This window comes from Oncorhynchus clarkii, chromosome 16 (assembly GCF_045791955.1).
Source record: "Oncorhynchus clarkii lewisi isolate Uvic-CL-2024 chromosome 16, UVic_Ocla_1.0, whole genome shotgun sequence".
NCBI lineage: Eukaryota > Metazoa > Chordata > Actinopteri > Salmoniformes > Salmonidae > Oncorhynchus > Oncorhynchus clarkii.
Window position 1 is genome coordinate 57476663 of NC_092162.1, and position 16934 is coordinate 57493596.

General features: G+C 45.6%; 1 protein-coding gene across 1 annotated transcript in view; it reads left to right on the forward strand.

The window, feature by feature from the left end:
- The window catches only part of LOC139368801 (protein bicaudal D homolog 2-like), a 79822-nt gene that overhangs the window by 18237 nt on the left and 44651 nt on the right, over nt 1-16934 (forward strand). Inside the window, exon 2 of the mRNA XM_071108164.1 lies at nt 16113-16325. Coding sequence (XP_070964265.1) covers nt 16113-16325 — 213 coding nt within the window. The remainder of the gene's footprint in view (nt 1-16112; nt 16326-16934) is intronic.

Here is a 16934-nt window from a genome sequence, read left to right on the forward strand (position 1 = left end):
CAAAAACTGTTTAAAAAAATTTTTTTGCAGAATAAAAAGATTCACTGAAATATCACATTTACATAAGTATTCAGACCCTTTACTCAGTACTTTGTAGAAGCACCTTTGGCTGCGATTACAGCCTTGAGTCTTCTTGGGTATGATGCTACAAGCTTGGCACACCTGTATTTGGGGAGTTTCTCCCATTCTTCTATGGAGATCCTCTCAAGCTCTGTCAGGTTGGATGGGGAGCGTCCCTGCACAGCTATTTTCAGGTCTCTCCAGAGATGTTGGAGAGAGGCTGGGCCACTCAAGGACATACAGAGACTTGTCCCGAAGCCACTCCTGCATTGTCTTGTCTGTGTGCTTAGGGTCGTTGAACCTACGCCCCATTCTGAGGTCCTGAGTGCTCTGGAGCAATTTTTAAAATCAAGGATCTCTCTGTACTTTGCTCCGTTCATCTTTCCCTTGATTCTGACTCTGTCTCCCAGTCTGTGTCGCTGAAAAACATACACACATCATGATGCTGCCACCATCATGCTTCACCGTAGGGATGGTGCTAGGTTTCCTGCCATTTGGCAGGAGGGCTGTTATGTGCCTTTTACTGAGTAGTGGCTTCCATCTGGCTACACTACCATAAAGGCAAGAAGTTGTTTGTGCTGATGTTAAAGTGAGGGCCGTTGTACAAAACATGTCATCAGCAATTGGATCATCTGTAATGAATCAGAGTATCAAAGCCAATTAGTATTTCCTAAAAGCTGCTTTGCACACGTGTTCAGGTTCTGGCCCAGCCCATCAGTTTCTGGGACCAATCAGAAATCTTTGATTGGGTTTGCATTTGAGAAGTCATCGGGAATGAGATTAAATCCAGACTCATCGTGGAGAAGAAACGTTAGTGGGCGTGACATTTGGCTGGAGCAGTGTAAATGGGTAGACAGGCAGGGATCCACCCACAGATAATGTATTAAAAAAAGAAAAATGTGTTTTAATGCTGAGCTCTGTTGGTTAGTGCCACGGCAAAGTCCATAATGAGTGCTTTTACCCTGTAATAACACAGTAATACTGACCCACTGAGGCCCGGACCGATACACATGCAGACACTGTCTCTCTCTCTCTATCATCTAGTCCGATAACAGTGCAAGGTTCTAGGTCCTTCCATTGCAGGTGTTTCACTAAACTTCCAATTGACACATTTAACCTTTCTCCTCTTCCCTTCGTTGTTGCTGTAAAATAGAATGTGTTCTCAGGTTCCTAACCTGGCAATATAAGGTTTAAACATGAAGATAGCACACTGACAGAATCGCTAACACAGCTACTAGGACTACTTTCATTGAATAAGAAATGAGGCCTAGGTGATTCTCTCCAATGACATCTGATTATAGCACTAATCAGACTTAAGTGGATAGCTTGAGAGCCACAGTAGTCTATTCCGTTTGTTAAGAGGAGACACGTAGATATACACTGTAGGCTTAATTGATTGTACTGATATTGTTTTGTAGCGGAGCAGAAGTATTCTGTCAGACGTGTAAAGGGCCTCCTGAGTCTGATTCTAGTACAGAGACACTGCAGTGTGTGTGTAGTGTGTGTGAGTGAGGGGGTTTCATTCCTCCAGCCTCTCTCTCTGTGTCTGGCATTCTCCATCTAACATGACCCTCCAGCCCTTCTATTATAGAGAAATTATGGTGGTGGGGGGGGGGGTATTACGTATCGCAATGTTATATTGATATTTGACTCCAAGTATCGATTTGTAAAAATAAAAACATTTAAAAAATATATATATACATGTTCTACTGGAGGTAGTGCTAGTTGGCTGTACCTTCGCCAATACTGTATTTTTCATCCTATAGCTTGTTCTTCATCTTCTTTTTAAATAGTGAGCCAACATGTTTTCAGCACTTCTATTTCCCTGTCTGATCAAAACTTCTCTCATGGCTCTCTCTTTTCTTTCCGTGAGCAATATGTTTGGAACATCAAATCGCAATACAATTGCAGTATCATATCTATAAGAATCGCACCTTACTATCGTGATAATATTGTTTCCTGAGGTCCGTGGCAATTCCCAGCACTACTCTGGAGGTGTGCACACTCCCGGGCCTGCAGTAGTAGGTTTTAAGGGATGAAGTTCAGATGTCTCAGCCCCCTCATCTTCTGGCAGTTTAATCTCATGATGAGGAGAGGAAAACACAAAAACACTTTGATCCCCATCCAGATAAAACCCAATTCTGCTATTTGTCTGTGCGTTTCAATGCTTTAGTGTGCGTTTGCCTGTTGTGTCTAACCTCTCACACACTGCTCCATAGGCTCTTTGGTATGGTTTTCCTTCCCATCCCTGTGTGTTTCGAAACCCCAGCAGTACTGAGAACTCTGAACACTGTCTGGAGGAAGAGCGAGCCCCGACATGGAGCACCAGGTGCTGGAGTACACCTCACTGCAGGGCAAATAGGACAAATTAAAATACGCAATAGCAAGTGTGTAAAAAGTGTGTGCGCGTGTGTGCGCGCATGTGCATGAATAATAGCCCAATGGCTCTTTTCAGTGCAGAGAATCAATGGGGCTTTCTGCCAGACAATAGCTAATGTCTTTGCCTCCGTTTATCTCGTTTTCTCTCTCTCCCTTCCCCCCCTCTCCTTTTCTCTCTCTCTACTTTCTTTCTCTCTCCCTTCCCTCTCTCTACTTTTCCTGTCTCTCCTCTCTCCTCTCTCGCCCCCTTCCCTCTCTACTTTTCCTGTCTCTCCCTTCCCTCTCTCTCTCCTTTTCCTGTCTCTCCCTTCCCTCTCTCTCCTTCTCTCTCACTCTTGGAAATTATGATTCTCTCATTCTGAAACAGGTCCGTACAATGAAGAAGCTCGTCGTTAATCATATCATCATCGTTTTATCTCCTGATAGGTGACTCATGTCTGGATCTGCTGAGAGTTGGAGGGAAAATATGTTACTTGATTTCTATCTGTCGAATTGTATGTACTATAGAACAGGCCCAGTTGTCACGGTAACATAGCCCAGATCACATGTTTTCCATGTGACATGATGAAAGCCTACTGAAGGTGTTCCATGATGAAGGAGATGAGGTTTGAACTATAGGGAATGAACAGCGTTAACCATGTTGTGATGTGAGGAATATACTTTCCGCATCTCTCTCTCTCTCTCTCTCTCTCGAGCTGGTGAGCAGGCTCGTTCAGACAGTAGGGATAATTAGCTCTCTGTCACTCATTAACACGTTGCCATTGGCTTTGAGATCACTGTAGCACATCAACCGCCAGTGCCACTGCTCTCTGGGCAAATGAGTAGCAGAACCACACATATCCATGTGAAAGGCTTAACATTCCTCACCAAGGCTTTATAGGAGTAGCATGCAGATGAGGGAAAAACAGGGTCAGCGCTTTTGTTGTTTAGCAATAGAAATGACCTCAGATGCTGTCAGAGTGAGTGAGGGAATGTGAGAGAACCTCAAGTGCCAGGGTCAGTGTTTGTATGTCCATTATGAAGAACACACTTGTAGAAATCCATAATTGTAAGCATTTGGCGAAGGGCACTAAATATAGAAACTGCGGACACACCTCGAAGCTGCGAAAGGTAGTGCAGTGCTCTGGGAATGACAGAGAGAGACAGCGGGGCAGAGAGGGAGGAAGAGAGAGAGGGAGGATGTTTCTGTTTGTGAGGTGTGATTCACGAAGCAGGAAGAACGACTGAGTTGGACTGTTTTTCTCTCTAACCGGCTTTAACCTAGTCTCGTATGAATCGTCCTGAACCATCCGCTAGTGAAACGGAATGTAAGCTTGCGACATCAGGATGGTTTGTACGAGGCTAGCTATAATCTCCCCTATCCACTGCTCTGTTCTGAAGACACTCATAACCCTGAAAAAATGTTGCCTTTAACCAATGTGTGATTTGGTTTTGTCTATTGGAGGGCACACTATATATTGGCCACGCATGCGTATCAGGGGCCCCTTCTGTGAATAAGCAGATTACTGCTAACATACGCTAATTGAGTGACTGTCAGTGACTGACATAACAAGTGGAAAACTGCTGATGCACTACCAAATTCTGAGGGCCCTAGTGGCTGTGGGGCCCTACGCACAACGCATAGTCTGCGTATAGGTGCACTGAAACACAGAGCAGTCTTCAGGGAGCTGAGACACTGCAGAGGCATGCAGGGTCAAGTCACTGATTATTATCAACTGCTATGTGACTGACTGCCTGTCTGAGTAACCAGTACAGGCCCTCTCTCTCTCTCTCATTATATAACACTACCACCTGTGTGTGTGTGTGTTACTGTATAAACTGGTTTGTGTGTGTGTGTGTGTGTGTGTTAAATACAGTATTTAACTGGTTTAAACCTGGTTGTCAGTATTTGTGTTTCCACAATCAATCTAGACCTAGTTGAAGCTATGTTTATCTTCAAATCTCTCTGTCTCACTCTGTTGCTGGTCCAAAGGTCTTGGTGCCTACTGTACCTTCTCTCTCACGTTTCTGGGCTGTACTGCGGGTGGTGGTGGCCTTTTAGGTGTGTTATGCCCTGCCAGCGTGGTATTGCCCTGTGAGCATACCCAAAGGTGTCTTATCGGATACAGCCAGGGTGTGTACCATTCGTTTAGCTATCAGAATCTGGCTTAGAGATGCTGTCATAGTGAACAGTCCTGGATTTGTTGTTAAACTCATTTGGCAATTTCTGTGTTATTTTTCTGCAGTAGAGCAGTGTGTTTGTGTTGTGTGCTGACTGACCAGTCTCTAGGTCTGTGTGCTACTCACATCCATCCAGCCCCTGTGGAGACTGCAATGTAGAGGCCAGAAAACACTTAGATCGTCCTTCCTTCTCTTTCTCTGTCTCTCTATCATAACATTTTAATCTATTTCCCCTTGCTAGCTTCCTTTGATATCAATATTGTATTTTATTTGATGAATTAACTTTTTCCAGATCTGTCTGTCTGTCCCTCCGTCCGTCCGTCCGTCCGCCCGCTCTTTTCTTTTCTTTCTTCAGGGTCAGTACAATCACCATGGGTCAGTGATTTCCAAAGGCTTACAGCATAGCCAAGGTTAGCCGTCTGACCTTTCGGGCACCATGAGAGTTATTTAAGATACTCCTCAAATAGGCAGGGTTTAAGACGTTTTCGGAAGATGGGCAGGGAATCTACTGTCCTAACTTTAGGGGGAAGATGGGCAGGGAATCTACTGTCCTGACTTAAGGGGGAAGATGGGCAGGGAATCTACTGTCCTGACTTAAGGGGGAAGATGGGCAGGGAATCTACTGTCCTGACTTAAGGGGGAAGATGGGCAGGGAATCTACTGTCCCGACTTTAGGGGGAAGATGGTTCCATCATTGGGGTGCCAGGACTGAGAGGAGCTTTGACTGGGCTGAGTGGATACCTCTCGTATGGGTGGGAGGGCCAAGAGACCGGAGGTGGTGGAACAGAGTGCTCGGATTGGGATGTAGGGTTTGAGTACAGTCTGAAGGTAAGGAGGTGCAGTTCCTCTTGCTGCTCCGTAGGTAAGCACCATGGTCTGGAAGATGATGCGAGCTTCGACTGGAAGACAGTGGAGTGTGCAGAGGAGTAGGGTGACATGGGAGAATTTAGGAAGGTTGAACATCCGGTGGGCTGCGGCTTTCTAGATAAGGTGCAGGGGTTTGATGGCACAAGCGGGGAGCCCAGCCAACAGAGAGTTGCGGTATTCTAGACGAGAGATGACAAGTGCCTGGATCAGGATCTGCGCTGCTTCCTGTGTGAGGAAAGGTCGTACTATACAGACGTTGTAGAGCAGTGTTTCTCAAACTTGGTCCTCAAATAATCCAATCAGCTGTGTAGTGCTAGGGCAAAAAACTAAATGTGAACCCCTTGGTACCTGCAGGAGCAAGTCACTGCCTTGGTGTTTACAGAGAACGACAGGGGTTGTCATTCAGGGCCATTTTGTTGTTGTATGTTTGTTTGTGATGGAATATGGAGGAGATAGCAGTGTGGGGTTAAACAGGAGTTTAAGGATCATCACAAGGTCAGAGATTGGAGAAGCTGATCCAAACCTGAATAGCATTTATCCGGATAGTGGGGCTCCAACAGGGTTTGGCCCTGAGGCAATGTTTGTTAAAAAGAACTGGAATCGATTAGTTCACCACAGGCCTTTCTCAGTGGACTGCAGCATACACATGTAGATAGAGAACAGATAAGAGGCTTAACTTAGACTTCTGCTAGTTTGATCTTCTGCTTCTGAAGGTCTTGCTGTATCTCTGGAGGATCTCTCCCTTCTTCCACCCGCAGTGTTGGCCCTGATCAACCCCCTCTAACAAGAAGCCTGCTTCTCTCCCATTGGAACATGAGGGAAAAAATAGAATATCTCAGACAGCTGGAGTTTAGTTTGACACCACAGGCTCTGCTTCTTAAAGGTTTAAAATATTGATTTGTTTATACCTGTTAGAGAGCATGAATAGCAACCCATTCCCTTTCTCCTCTGCTGTATAGTTACAGGTTTAGAGGAAGGTGGTGTGTTTGTGAGTTGGAGGGATGAGGGATGAGGGGATGATGGTTGTTGGAGTAGAAGAACAAGGTTTAACTCTTTGACCCTACCCTCTGTTGTAGCCTACTTTAACCTGCCCTCCCTAGTACCCTACTCTAATCTACCCTCCCTAGTACCCTGGTCTAACCTGCCCTCCCTAGTACCCTACTCTAATCTACCCTCCCTAGTACCCTGGTCTAACCTGCCCTCCCTAGTACCCTGCTCTAAACTACCCTCCCTTGTAACCTACTCTAACCTGCCCCCCCTAGTACCCTGGTCTAACCTGCCCTCCCTAGTACCCTACTCTAATCTACCCTCCCTAGTACCCTGGTCTAACCTGAACTCCCTAGTACCCTGCTCTAAACTACCCTCCCTTGTAACCTACTTTAACCTGCCCTCCCTAGTACCCTACTCTAATCTACCCTCCCTAGTACCCTGGTCTAACCTGCCCTCCCTAGTACCCTACTCTAATCTACCCTCCCTAGTACCCTGGTCTAACCTGCCCTCCCTAGTACCCTGCTCTAAACTACCCTCCCTTGTAACCTACTCTAACCTGCCCCCCCAGGTACCCTGGTCTAACCTGCCCTCCCTAGTACCCTACTCTAATCTACCCCCCCTAGTACCCTGGTCTAACCTGCCCTCCCTAGTACCCTACTCTAACCTACCCTCCCTATTACCCTGCTCTAACCTGCCCTCCCTAGTACCCTGCTCTAACCTGCCCCCCTAGTAACCTACTCTAACCTGCCCTCCCTAGTACCCTACTCTAACCTGCCCTCCCTAGTACCCTACTCTAACCTGCCCTCCCTAGTACCCTACTCTAACCTGCCCTCCCTAGTACCCTGGTCTAACCTGCCCTCCCTAGTACCCTGGTCTAACCTGCCCCCCCAGTACCCTACTCTAACCTGCCCTCCCTAGTACCCTACTCTAACCTGCCCTCCGTAGTACCCTGGTCTAACCTGCCCTCCCTAGTACCCTGGTCTAACCTGCCCTCCCTAGTACCCTGCTCTAACCTGCCCTCCCTAGTACCCTACTCTAACCTGCCCTCCCTAGTACCCTGCTCTAACCTGCCCTCCCTAGTACCCTGCTCTAACCTGATGTATAGCTTTAAATCAGGTGGTCTTTGGGCTTAAATAGTTAGTCAGTCATCCTGACCAGGAAGTGTGTCTAGGATCATACATGATCTGACTAACAAAATAGTCCGTCTTAACTATTTGTTTGCTGATCTGTTGGCCAATCATATTCTCCAATTTCCTGGTTGTCATACTCAGTTCACATTTTTAGGAACCTGGTAGTTGATACCAAACACAACTCTGCCCTCACCAGATCATTATTTCCAGTAACTAGAGTTTCAAGTTTGTGTGATTAATTCATTAGAAATCTTACTCATGAGAGTCCAAACGGGAATCATTAGCCATACGAATCTCCTACCCTTTGAAGATTAGTCACAAGTTTCTCTCTCATATGACTAGTAATCACATCCCCTGTGATTCTGTCTGTTATAGAAAGGTATGGAACGAAAGAGGGAACAAGAGATGGTGAGAAAGAGAAGCAGACAGATGGAGAGGAAGGTTAGAGATGACGCCACATCATCTGCCTCCTCAGAACATCACATGATGATGAAGCTAACTGTGATGATGTGCCTTGCGGACTGCCTGGGTTCCTATAGGGATCAGAACCCAGCAAGAAGTCTGGTTAGATCCATCCCATAATATATGAGTTCATGCGAAGTCAGACCCTGTACACTGCAGAGGGCCAAACCTCCTGAGGCTTCTGTCTTCTCCCATTCAACATGCTGGAGCTTTTATCTTGTTTTCACATGGTACCACATCAATCTGACGGATTCTTTCTCTTAAGTGTCAGTTGTCACCTACCAAACAGATCTTTGTGTGGTATCATGTATGCCCATTTTATTGGCCATATCACAATGTGCTAATTCCCACTCACATCCTCTCACAGTTGACTAAAACATATGGTGCTGTATTGATGCATTTTTAGGCTGGGTGTCTGGGATTCCGCATTAAGATTGCCTGCCCCCCCTCCCCCCCAAAGTAACCAAGCACGTAGGGGTTGAGATTAAGGGGCTTGGGTCAGTAGAATTTGGCTGGGTGCCCCCTGTTTGAAGCCTGCCTGCCTGCCCCCCAGTCAGTGTCCCCCCCAATCCCCACCACAAACACCCAGATTATAGATTCCCCTACTTTCTGATTTGGTTAATCCCTACTTTTAATGACAATCTAATCAAAGAGGGTTGATGAGGTTTGGGTGGAGAGGGGGACTAGATTTGGGGCACACTAGATGGTATGTGTGGTAGAACTCATAACGTGTGGATACAGTATGTAGACGGACTAGAAGTGTGGTCATTTATCATCTATTAAGGTATCCCAAGTTCTATGAGCTCAGTGTTTACTCTGCGTGGACACCTAACGCAGTGCTGTCCTTCAGAGGGGCATGTAGGGACATGTTCAGAAGAGACCTCCAGTTCCATGTGTTTACATTCTCCTAAACCATAAGCCTCTCCAGGCCTGTGGGTATGTGTTCTAGCTAAGGTGTAGGTGGCCTGAGGTCCTTGACTTCTTGTTCCATGCTACAGCCAGAACCATTCCACCATTCTAGAGCCATTCCAGGCTTCCACTGAAAGCATACCGTTGATCTCAACCAAAATGTTTATCTGATCAACGATGCCATCTACTTTCCTGCACCCTCTATCTCTCCCCAACACAGAAATGTCAACACGTGAGATGTCCATCATGCACTAGACATGATGTCATTGTCATGTCTGGCTGTAACCGCTGAACTAGTTCTACACAGGGGTTCTTCGGCTGTAACTAGGTCAATTTCTTAATTGTAATTTTAAAGTGCAGATTTCCTTTTTTCTCTATATGAAGGATTTACTGGGATTATTATAGAACGCAGTAAAACTAGGAAATCCATCCACAGTCACGTGCCCGTGTGTACTGTAGAGTGAATGTGTACTGTAGAGTGAATGTGTACTGTAGAGTGAATGTGTACTGTAGAGTGAATGTGTACTGTAGAGTGAATGTGTACTGTAGAATGAATGTGTACTGTAGAATGAATGTGTACTGTAGAGTGAATGTGTACTGTAGAGTGAATATGTACTGTAGAGTGAATGTGTAGTGTAGAGTGTGTGTAGTGTAGAGTGTGTGTAGTGTAGAGTGTGTGTAGTGTAGAGTGTGTGTCGTGTAGAGTGTGTGTAGTGTAGTGTAGAGGGAATGTGTAGAGTGTGTGTACCGTAGAGTGACTGTGTAGAGCAGGGGTGTCAAAGTCAAATGGACGGAGGGCCAAATAAAAAAATCAGCTACAAGACGAGGGCCGGACTGTTCGAATGTTCATTGAAAAATTTTTAAATGACGCATATAGTCTAGTGAACCTAATTGAACCTACTGAAAACCTAACAAATATATTACAATATGATCAGATAAATAAAGCAATATTTTCTTATGGCTCTGTCAGTAATCTTTAATTTTCAACAGACACAAAAGACAAATTTCCTTTATATAAATATCCCCATAACATGAACATTAAATGAAAGAAACCGGTATTCAAGGCACCATCAGTAGACTATATTTTCTATTTTAGCAAAAGTGGGCTAAATTTACTTCAAAGAAAAAACAATAATAGCAATTTTCTATCATCCACTCAACTGAAATATTTTTAAAATATAATTGGATTGAAATACAAAAAAATAAAGTGCAAAAATCTATTAATCAAAAACAACACTTTGTTTAAGGAGAAGTAACATGCAGTGAAAACAAATATTAAATTTTAACTTTTAAACTTGAACTGAGTAAAAACTCTAAATATGTGATTGCACAGTAATGTTCACTTGTTTGAGGTTGAGGGTGATACTTGGTGGTGTCCCATCTTTTCCACAAGTTCATCAATGTTCGGGGTAAGGCTCTGAGCTGAAGAAATCCTCAGAATTGAGTGGAGGTGTTCAGCAGTAAGTCGACTTCTGTGTGATGTTTTGTTCAGGTTCATCAAAGAAAACAGTTGTTCACACAGGTATGTGCTGCCAAACATAGACAACGTTTGAGCAGCCTGGATGCGCAGCTGGGGCATTGTGCCGGGGAGGAAACGGGCGAACTCCGCAGCACCCACTGCCGCATATTTTGCCCTCAGTGCATCATTGCATTGGAGGTCAATCAACTCCATTTGGAGGTTTGGTGGTGAGCTTTCCACGTCAACAGCAAATGGGTTACCGAGCAGTTCCAACCTGCTTTTTTGTGCTTCAAAGTCAGCAAATCGGCGTCGAAAGTCAGCGGCAAGCATACCTATTTTATCAGCCAACTGTGTGCTCGGGAACGCACTGGTAGAGAGCTTCTCTTTCATGGTCTGGCAGCTGGGAAAGTGGCTCAAATTTTCTTTCCGCATCTGCGTCTCCCACAGAGTCAGTTTGGTTTTAAATGCCTTCACTGTACTGTACATATCAGAGATGACACGATCCCGACCCTGCAGCTGCAAGTTTATTGCATTCAGATGACTCGTAATGTCACACAGAAAAGCCATTTCACACAGAAACATTTCGTCTCGGAGTTGTGTTGTGTCTTTCCCTTTGCTGTCCAAGAACAGACAAATCTCCTCACGAAGCTCGAAACATCTTTGAAGCACCTTTCCCTGGCTTAGCCATCGCACCTCTGTGTGATAAGGCAAATCACCATGCTCCGTTTCTAACTCCGTCAGAAATGCCTTGAACTGGCGGTGATTCAAACCTTTGGCTCTGATAAAGTTAACTGTGCGCGTGATGATGCTCATTACATGCTCCATTTTCAAGGCTTTACCGCACAACGCTTCCTGGTGTATGATACAATGATAAGCTGTCAGCTCACCTGTCGCGTTTTCCTCTTGCATCTTTTCCCGTATCTTCGCCACCAGTCCGCTCCTGTGTCCACACATCGCAGGTGCTCCGTCGGTTGTCAAACCCACGAGTTTTTCCCAAGGCAGCTCCATCTCATTTACACATCTTGACACCTCTTCATACAAATCATGCCCCGTAGTTGTGCCATGCATAGGACGTAAAGCCAAAAACTCCTCTGTCACGCTTAGGTTGGAGTCCACTCCGCGGATGAAAATTGACAACTGGGCAATGTCAGAAATGTCGGTGCTCTCATCCACAGCCAAGGAATATGCAATAAAATCTTTTCCCTTTTTCACAAGCTGCTCTTTTAGATTGATGGACAACTGGTCTACTCTCTCGGCAATGGTGTTTCTGCTCAGACTCACATTTAAAAAGAGTTGCCTTTTTTCTGGGCAAACTTCGTCACAAACTTTAATCATGCAGTTTTTGATGAAATCCCCCTCCGTAAATGGCCGGGCTGATTTAGCGATCTCTTCTGCCAAAATAAAACTGGCCTTGACAGCAGCCTGGCCTTGTGATTTGGCTTTTTTGAACAGAGCCTGTCGAGATTTGAGGCCTCGTTTTAATTCCTCTGCCTTTTGTAGCCTTTGTTCCATGTCCATATTCTTGTTTTTGTCCGCGTGTTTCGTTTCATAATGTCGTCTCAGATTATACTCTTTCAGTACCGCCACACTTTCTCCACACAGAAGACACACAGGTTTTCCAGCTACCTTCGTGAACATATACTCCGACTCCCACCTTGTTTGAAACCCCCGGTTCTCAGTATCCACCTTCCGTTTTGCCATTTTTGATGGGTATCTGAAAGTTAATTTTACTGTGATGCTGACGACTGCTGTGCCAATAAATATTGAAATGAAGCAGCCTACTGCTCGGTGCGTCACCTTTGCATTGTGGGAAATGTAGTATTGGTGCGTGTAAAAGATCTGCGGGCTGCCGGCTTGCTGCGGGCCGGTTCTAATAATAAATCAAGATCATCCCAGGGGCCGTAAAAAACCTTCTTGCGGGCCGGATGTGGCCCGCGGGCCTTGACTCTGACATATGTGGTGTAGAGTGTGTGTAATATAGAGTGAATGTGTAGAGTGTGTGTGTGTAGTGTAGAGTGTGTGTAGTGTAGAGTGAATGTGTACTGTAGAGTGAATGTGTAGAGTGTGTGTACCGTAGAGTAAATCTGTAGTGTGTGTAGTGTAGAGTGAATGTAGTGTAGAGTGTGTGTAGTGTAGAGTGTGTGTAGTGTAGAGTGTTTGTAATGTAGAGTGAATGTGTAGAGTGTGTGTATCGTAGAGTGTGTGTACCGTAGAGTGAATGTGCAGTGTGTAGAGTGTGTGTACTGTAGAGTGAATGTGTAGAGTGTGTGTACTGTAGAGTGAATGTGTAGAGTGTGTGTATCGTAGAGTGAATGTGTAGTGTGCGTAGTGTAGAGTGTGCGTAGTGTAGAGTGTGCGTAGTGTAGAGTGTGCGTAGTGTAGAGTGTGCGTAGTGTAGAGTGTGCGTAGTGTAGTGTGAATGTGTAGAGTGAATATGTACTGTAGAGTGAATGTGTAGAGTGTGTGTAGTGTAGAGTGAATGTGTAGAGTGTGTGTACCGTAGAGTGAATGTGTAGAGTGTGTGTAATGTAGAGTGTGTGTAATGTAGAGTGTGTGTACCGTAGAGTGAATGTGTAGAGTGAATGTGTAGTGTAGAGTGAATGTGTAGTGTAGAGTGAATGTGTAGTGTAGAGTGAATGTGTAGAGTGTGTGTACTGTAGAGTGAATGTGTAGAGTGTGTGTAGTGTAGAGTGAATGTGTACTGTAGAGTGAATGTATAGAGTGTGTGTAGTGTAGAGTGTGTGTAGTGTAGAGTGTGTGTAGTGTAGAGTAGTGTGTGTAGTGTAGTGTGTGTAGTGTAGTGTGTGTAGTGTAGTGTGTACTGTAGAGTGAATGTGTAGAGTGTGTGTAGTGTAGAGTGAATGTGTAGAGTGTGTGTACTGTAGAGTGAATGTGTAGAGTGTGTGTAGTGTAGAGTGAATGTGTAGAGTGTGTGTACTGTAGAGTGTGTGTAGGGTAGAGTGAATGTGTAGTGTAGTGTGTGTAGTGTAGTGTGTGTGTGTAGTGTAGAGTGTGTGTACTGTAGAGTGTGTGTACTGTAGAGTGAATGTGTAGAGTGTGTGTAGTGTAGAGTGTGTGTAGTGTAGAGTGTGTGTAGTGTAGAGTGTGTGTAGTGTAGAGTGTGTGTAGTGTAGAGTGTGTGTAGTGTAGAGTGTGTGTAGTGTAGAGTGTGTGTAGTGTAGAGAATAGTGTGTGTACTGTAGAGTGTGTGTAGTGTAGAGTGAATGTGTAGAGTAGAGTGAATGTGTAGAGTGTGTGTAGTGTAGAGAATAGTGTGTAGTGTAGAGAATAGTGTGTGTACTGTAGAGTGTGTACTGTAGAGTGAATGTGTAGCGTGTGTGTAGTGTAGAGTGAATGTGTAGAGTGTGTGTAGTGTAGAGTGAATGTGTAGAGTGTGTGTAGTGTAGAGTGAATGTGTAGAGTGTGTGTACTGTAGAGTGTATGTACTGTAGAGTGAATGTGTAGAGTGTGTGTACTGTAGAGTGAATGTGTAGAGTGAATGTGTAGAGTGAGTGTGTGTAGTGTAGAGTGTGTGTACTGTAGAGTGAATGTGTAGAGTGTGTGTACTGTAGAGTGAATGTGTAGAGTGTGTGTAGTGTAGAGTGTGTGTACTGTAGAGTGTGTGTACTGTAGAGTGAATGTGTACTGTAGAGTGAATGTATAGAGTGTGTGTACTGTAGAGTGAATGTGTAGAGTGTGGGTCGGGGGCAGAGAGAGAGTAAAGGGAAAGGAGGATACCTAGGCAGTTGTACAACTGAATGCCTTCAACTGAAATGTGGGAGGCTGCCATAATCGACATCCACATCTTTGGCGCCCGGGGAACAGGCTTAAAGCAATGTCAAATGTCTGATTGACTCCGGTGAATCCAGACATGGGGATTGTAGTCCAGCTGAGAAATGTTAATCTCTGTCGGATAAATCACTGCAGTTGGGCATTGGAAATTAAATATGTAATGGAAGGATGAGTATTATTTCTAGAGCGAGAGACACAGGGAGCGAGAGAGAGAGAGAGACACAGGGAGCGAGAGAGAGAGAGACACAGGGAGCGAGAGAGAGAGAGAGACACAGGGAGCGAGAGAGAGAGAGACACAGGGAGCGAGAGAGAGAGAGACACAGGGAGCGAGAGAGAGAGAGACACAGGGAGCGAGAGAGAGAGAGACACAGGGAGCGAGAGAGAGAGAGACACAGGGAGCGAGAGAGAAACACAGGGAGCGAGAGAGAGAGACACAGGGAGCGAGAGAGAGAGACACAGGGAGCGAGAGAGAGAGACACAGGGAGCGAGAGAGAGAGACACAGGGAGCGAGAGAGAGAGAGACACAGGGAGCGAGAGAGAGAGACACAGGGAGCGAGAGAGAGAGACACAGGGAGCGAGAGAGAGAGAGACACAGGGAGCGAGAGAGAGATGGACACAGGGAGCGAGAGAGAGACACAGGGAGCGAGAGAGAGAGAGAGCAAGACACAGGGAGCGAGAGCGAGAGACACAGGGAGCGAGAGTGAGAGTGAGAGACACAGGGAGCGCAAGAGAGACACAGGGAGCGAGAGCGAGAGAGAGAGAGAGACGCAGGGAGCGAGAGCGAGAGAGAGAGCGAGACGCAGGGAGCGAGAGAGAGAGAGAGAGACACAGGGAGCGAGAGAGAGAGAGACACAGGGAGCGGGAGGGAGAGACTCCTAACCTAGAGTCTCTCTGTGTGGCTGGACATTTCTGAACAGGCACTGTAAAAGGGCTGCCTCGTGGTCCATTAAGAAATTAAGGCCAAAGTCCAGAGAGCGGCAACCATTAATAGTGAATAAACACTCCGTCACCCACCCCAAGCCACTAAAGACCAATAGAATCAGTGAAACAAAACAGACTAGTGAATACAAGCCGTCTCACACTGTCACACTCTACACTCCGCAGGTTGACGTTTATTGAGATTAATCTTGTCCTGGAGGCAGAGCTGAAGGAGTTCCACTAGATGGCCCATGTACAAAGTCAAAATTATATATCGTAAAAAATCATGAAAACAAAAATGTAAGGTTAGCAGTGTGGTTAGGGTTAAGGTTAGTTTTAGGTTTAAAATCAGATTTTTGGACTTTGTGGCTATGCCAGCTAGTGACTACCCTGAAGAGCTACCTCCAGTACATGAGTCATCCCAATAATGGCCAACCTGCTAACACTCCAGCCTTGTGTCCCTGAGGTAGTAGTCATCTTCCCTTTCTAAACTCCATCTGCTACTTTCAATCTGGGGAATTTGTATGATTTCCTCATTTGATCTGCCTGTACTCCTAAATGACCTTAAGAGCATTAGACTAAATTCTATAATCAGAGAGGGATGGTGATATTTGTCCATGAGGTTTCCTACAGCCTACATCTTCTGTTTTATTAGAACTTCCTTCTTCTAAGTCTCTGGTGAGCATGTGCAGTGGGGAGGAAGGGGGAGGGAGAGCAGTGAGGACGGTAGGGGCAGGAGAGGTGAATGATGGAGGGATAGAGGCGGGGGCAGGGGGATGACAGCATCCAGATGGAAACTGCTGTGACTGAGTGGTTCTCTCTCCAGGGTAGACTATTTTAGGAGGCAGGGTTATTGGTGCAACACTTCTCTGTTCTGTCCCCAGCTGAACCTCAGCTGTAAAAGTAGGCTCATTTCGAAATGGCAGAAATTCCAAATGGGAAAAATAGCTCATTCACCAAACCCTAACCTCTCTCTTTCTCTCCAGGCGTTTGGACAAGTATACTCCAACCATAAGAAGGTGGCTGCAGACGGGGAGAGCAGGGAGGAGTCTCTGATCCAGGAGGCGGTGTGTAAGGAGGCCTATTACGAGCAGCGGGTCCTGGAGCTGCAGACGGAGCTCCGCCAGGCCCGTAATGTCCTCACCAACACCCAGTCAGAGAACGAACGCCTGGCCTCCATCACCCAGGAGATGAGAGAGGTGAGACGAGAAGAAGAGGGAGAAAGAATAGATTCAGTTGCCACATTCTACTGTAGATACAAGTTTGCATACAGACTAATATACCCCATCTGCACCTGGTATTAAAATGCATCCTGATATCTGGACAGGTGTAGCCTAGATGCACAAAAGACACATTGGCTGCGTTCACACTGGCAGCCCAATTCTTATCTTTTTCCACTTATTGGTCTTTTGACCAATCACATGTGCCAGCTGGGGCATAATCCCAACTCATACTACTACCAATACAAACATTGTCATAGCTGTAGTATGAGGACTGTCAACACATACTGAACCGCTCATGTTATAGACGTATACAAGTTCATTATTAAGGCACATGAAATTTCACATGTTCCAGAAGGTATTTCTGCCAAAAACTAAATGTTTACGTTGAAATGCCTGTCCTGTGAAGTGGCGACGTATGACATACGCCTAGTTTCCTGAAACGAGTCACATGTATAGTAAATTAAATACTGCAGTAGCTGTTTTCAAAGTATTTCTGTAATTTTATTTTCATAGCTGGTGAAATAATCGCACAAAGTCCAAGGGAATCCTATATAGCCTATCCCACCTTGCGCTGCAACACTGCCT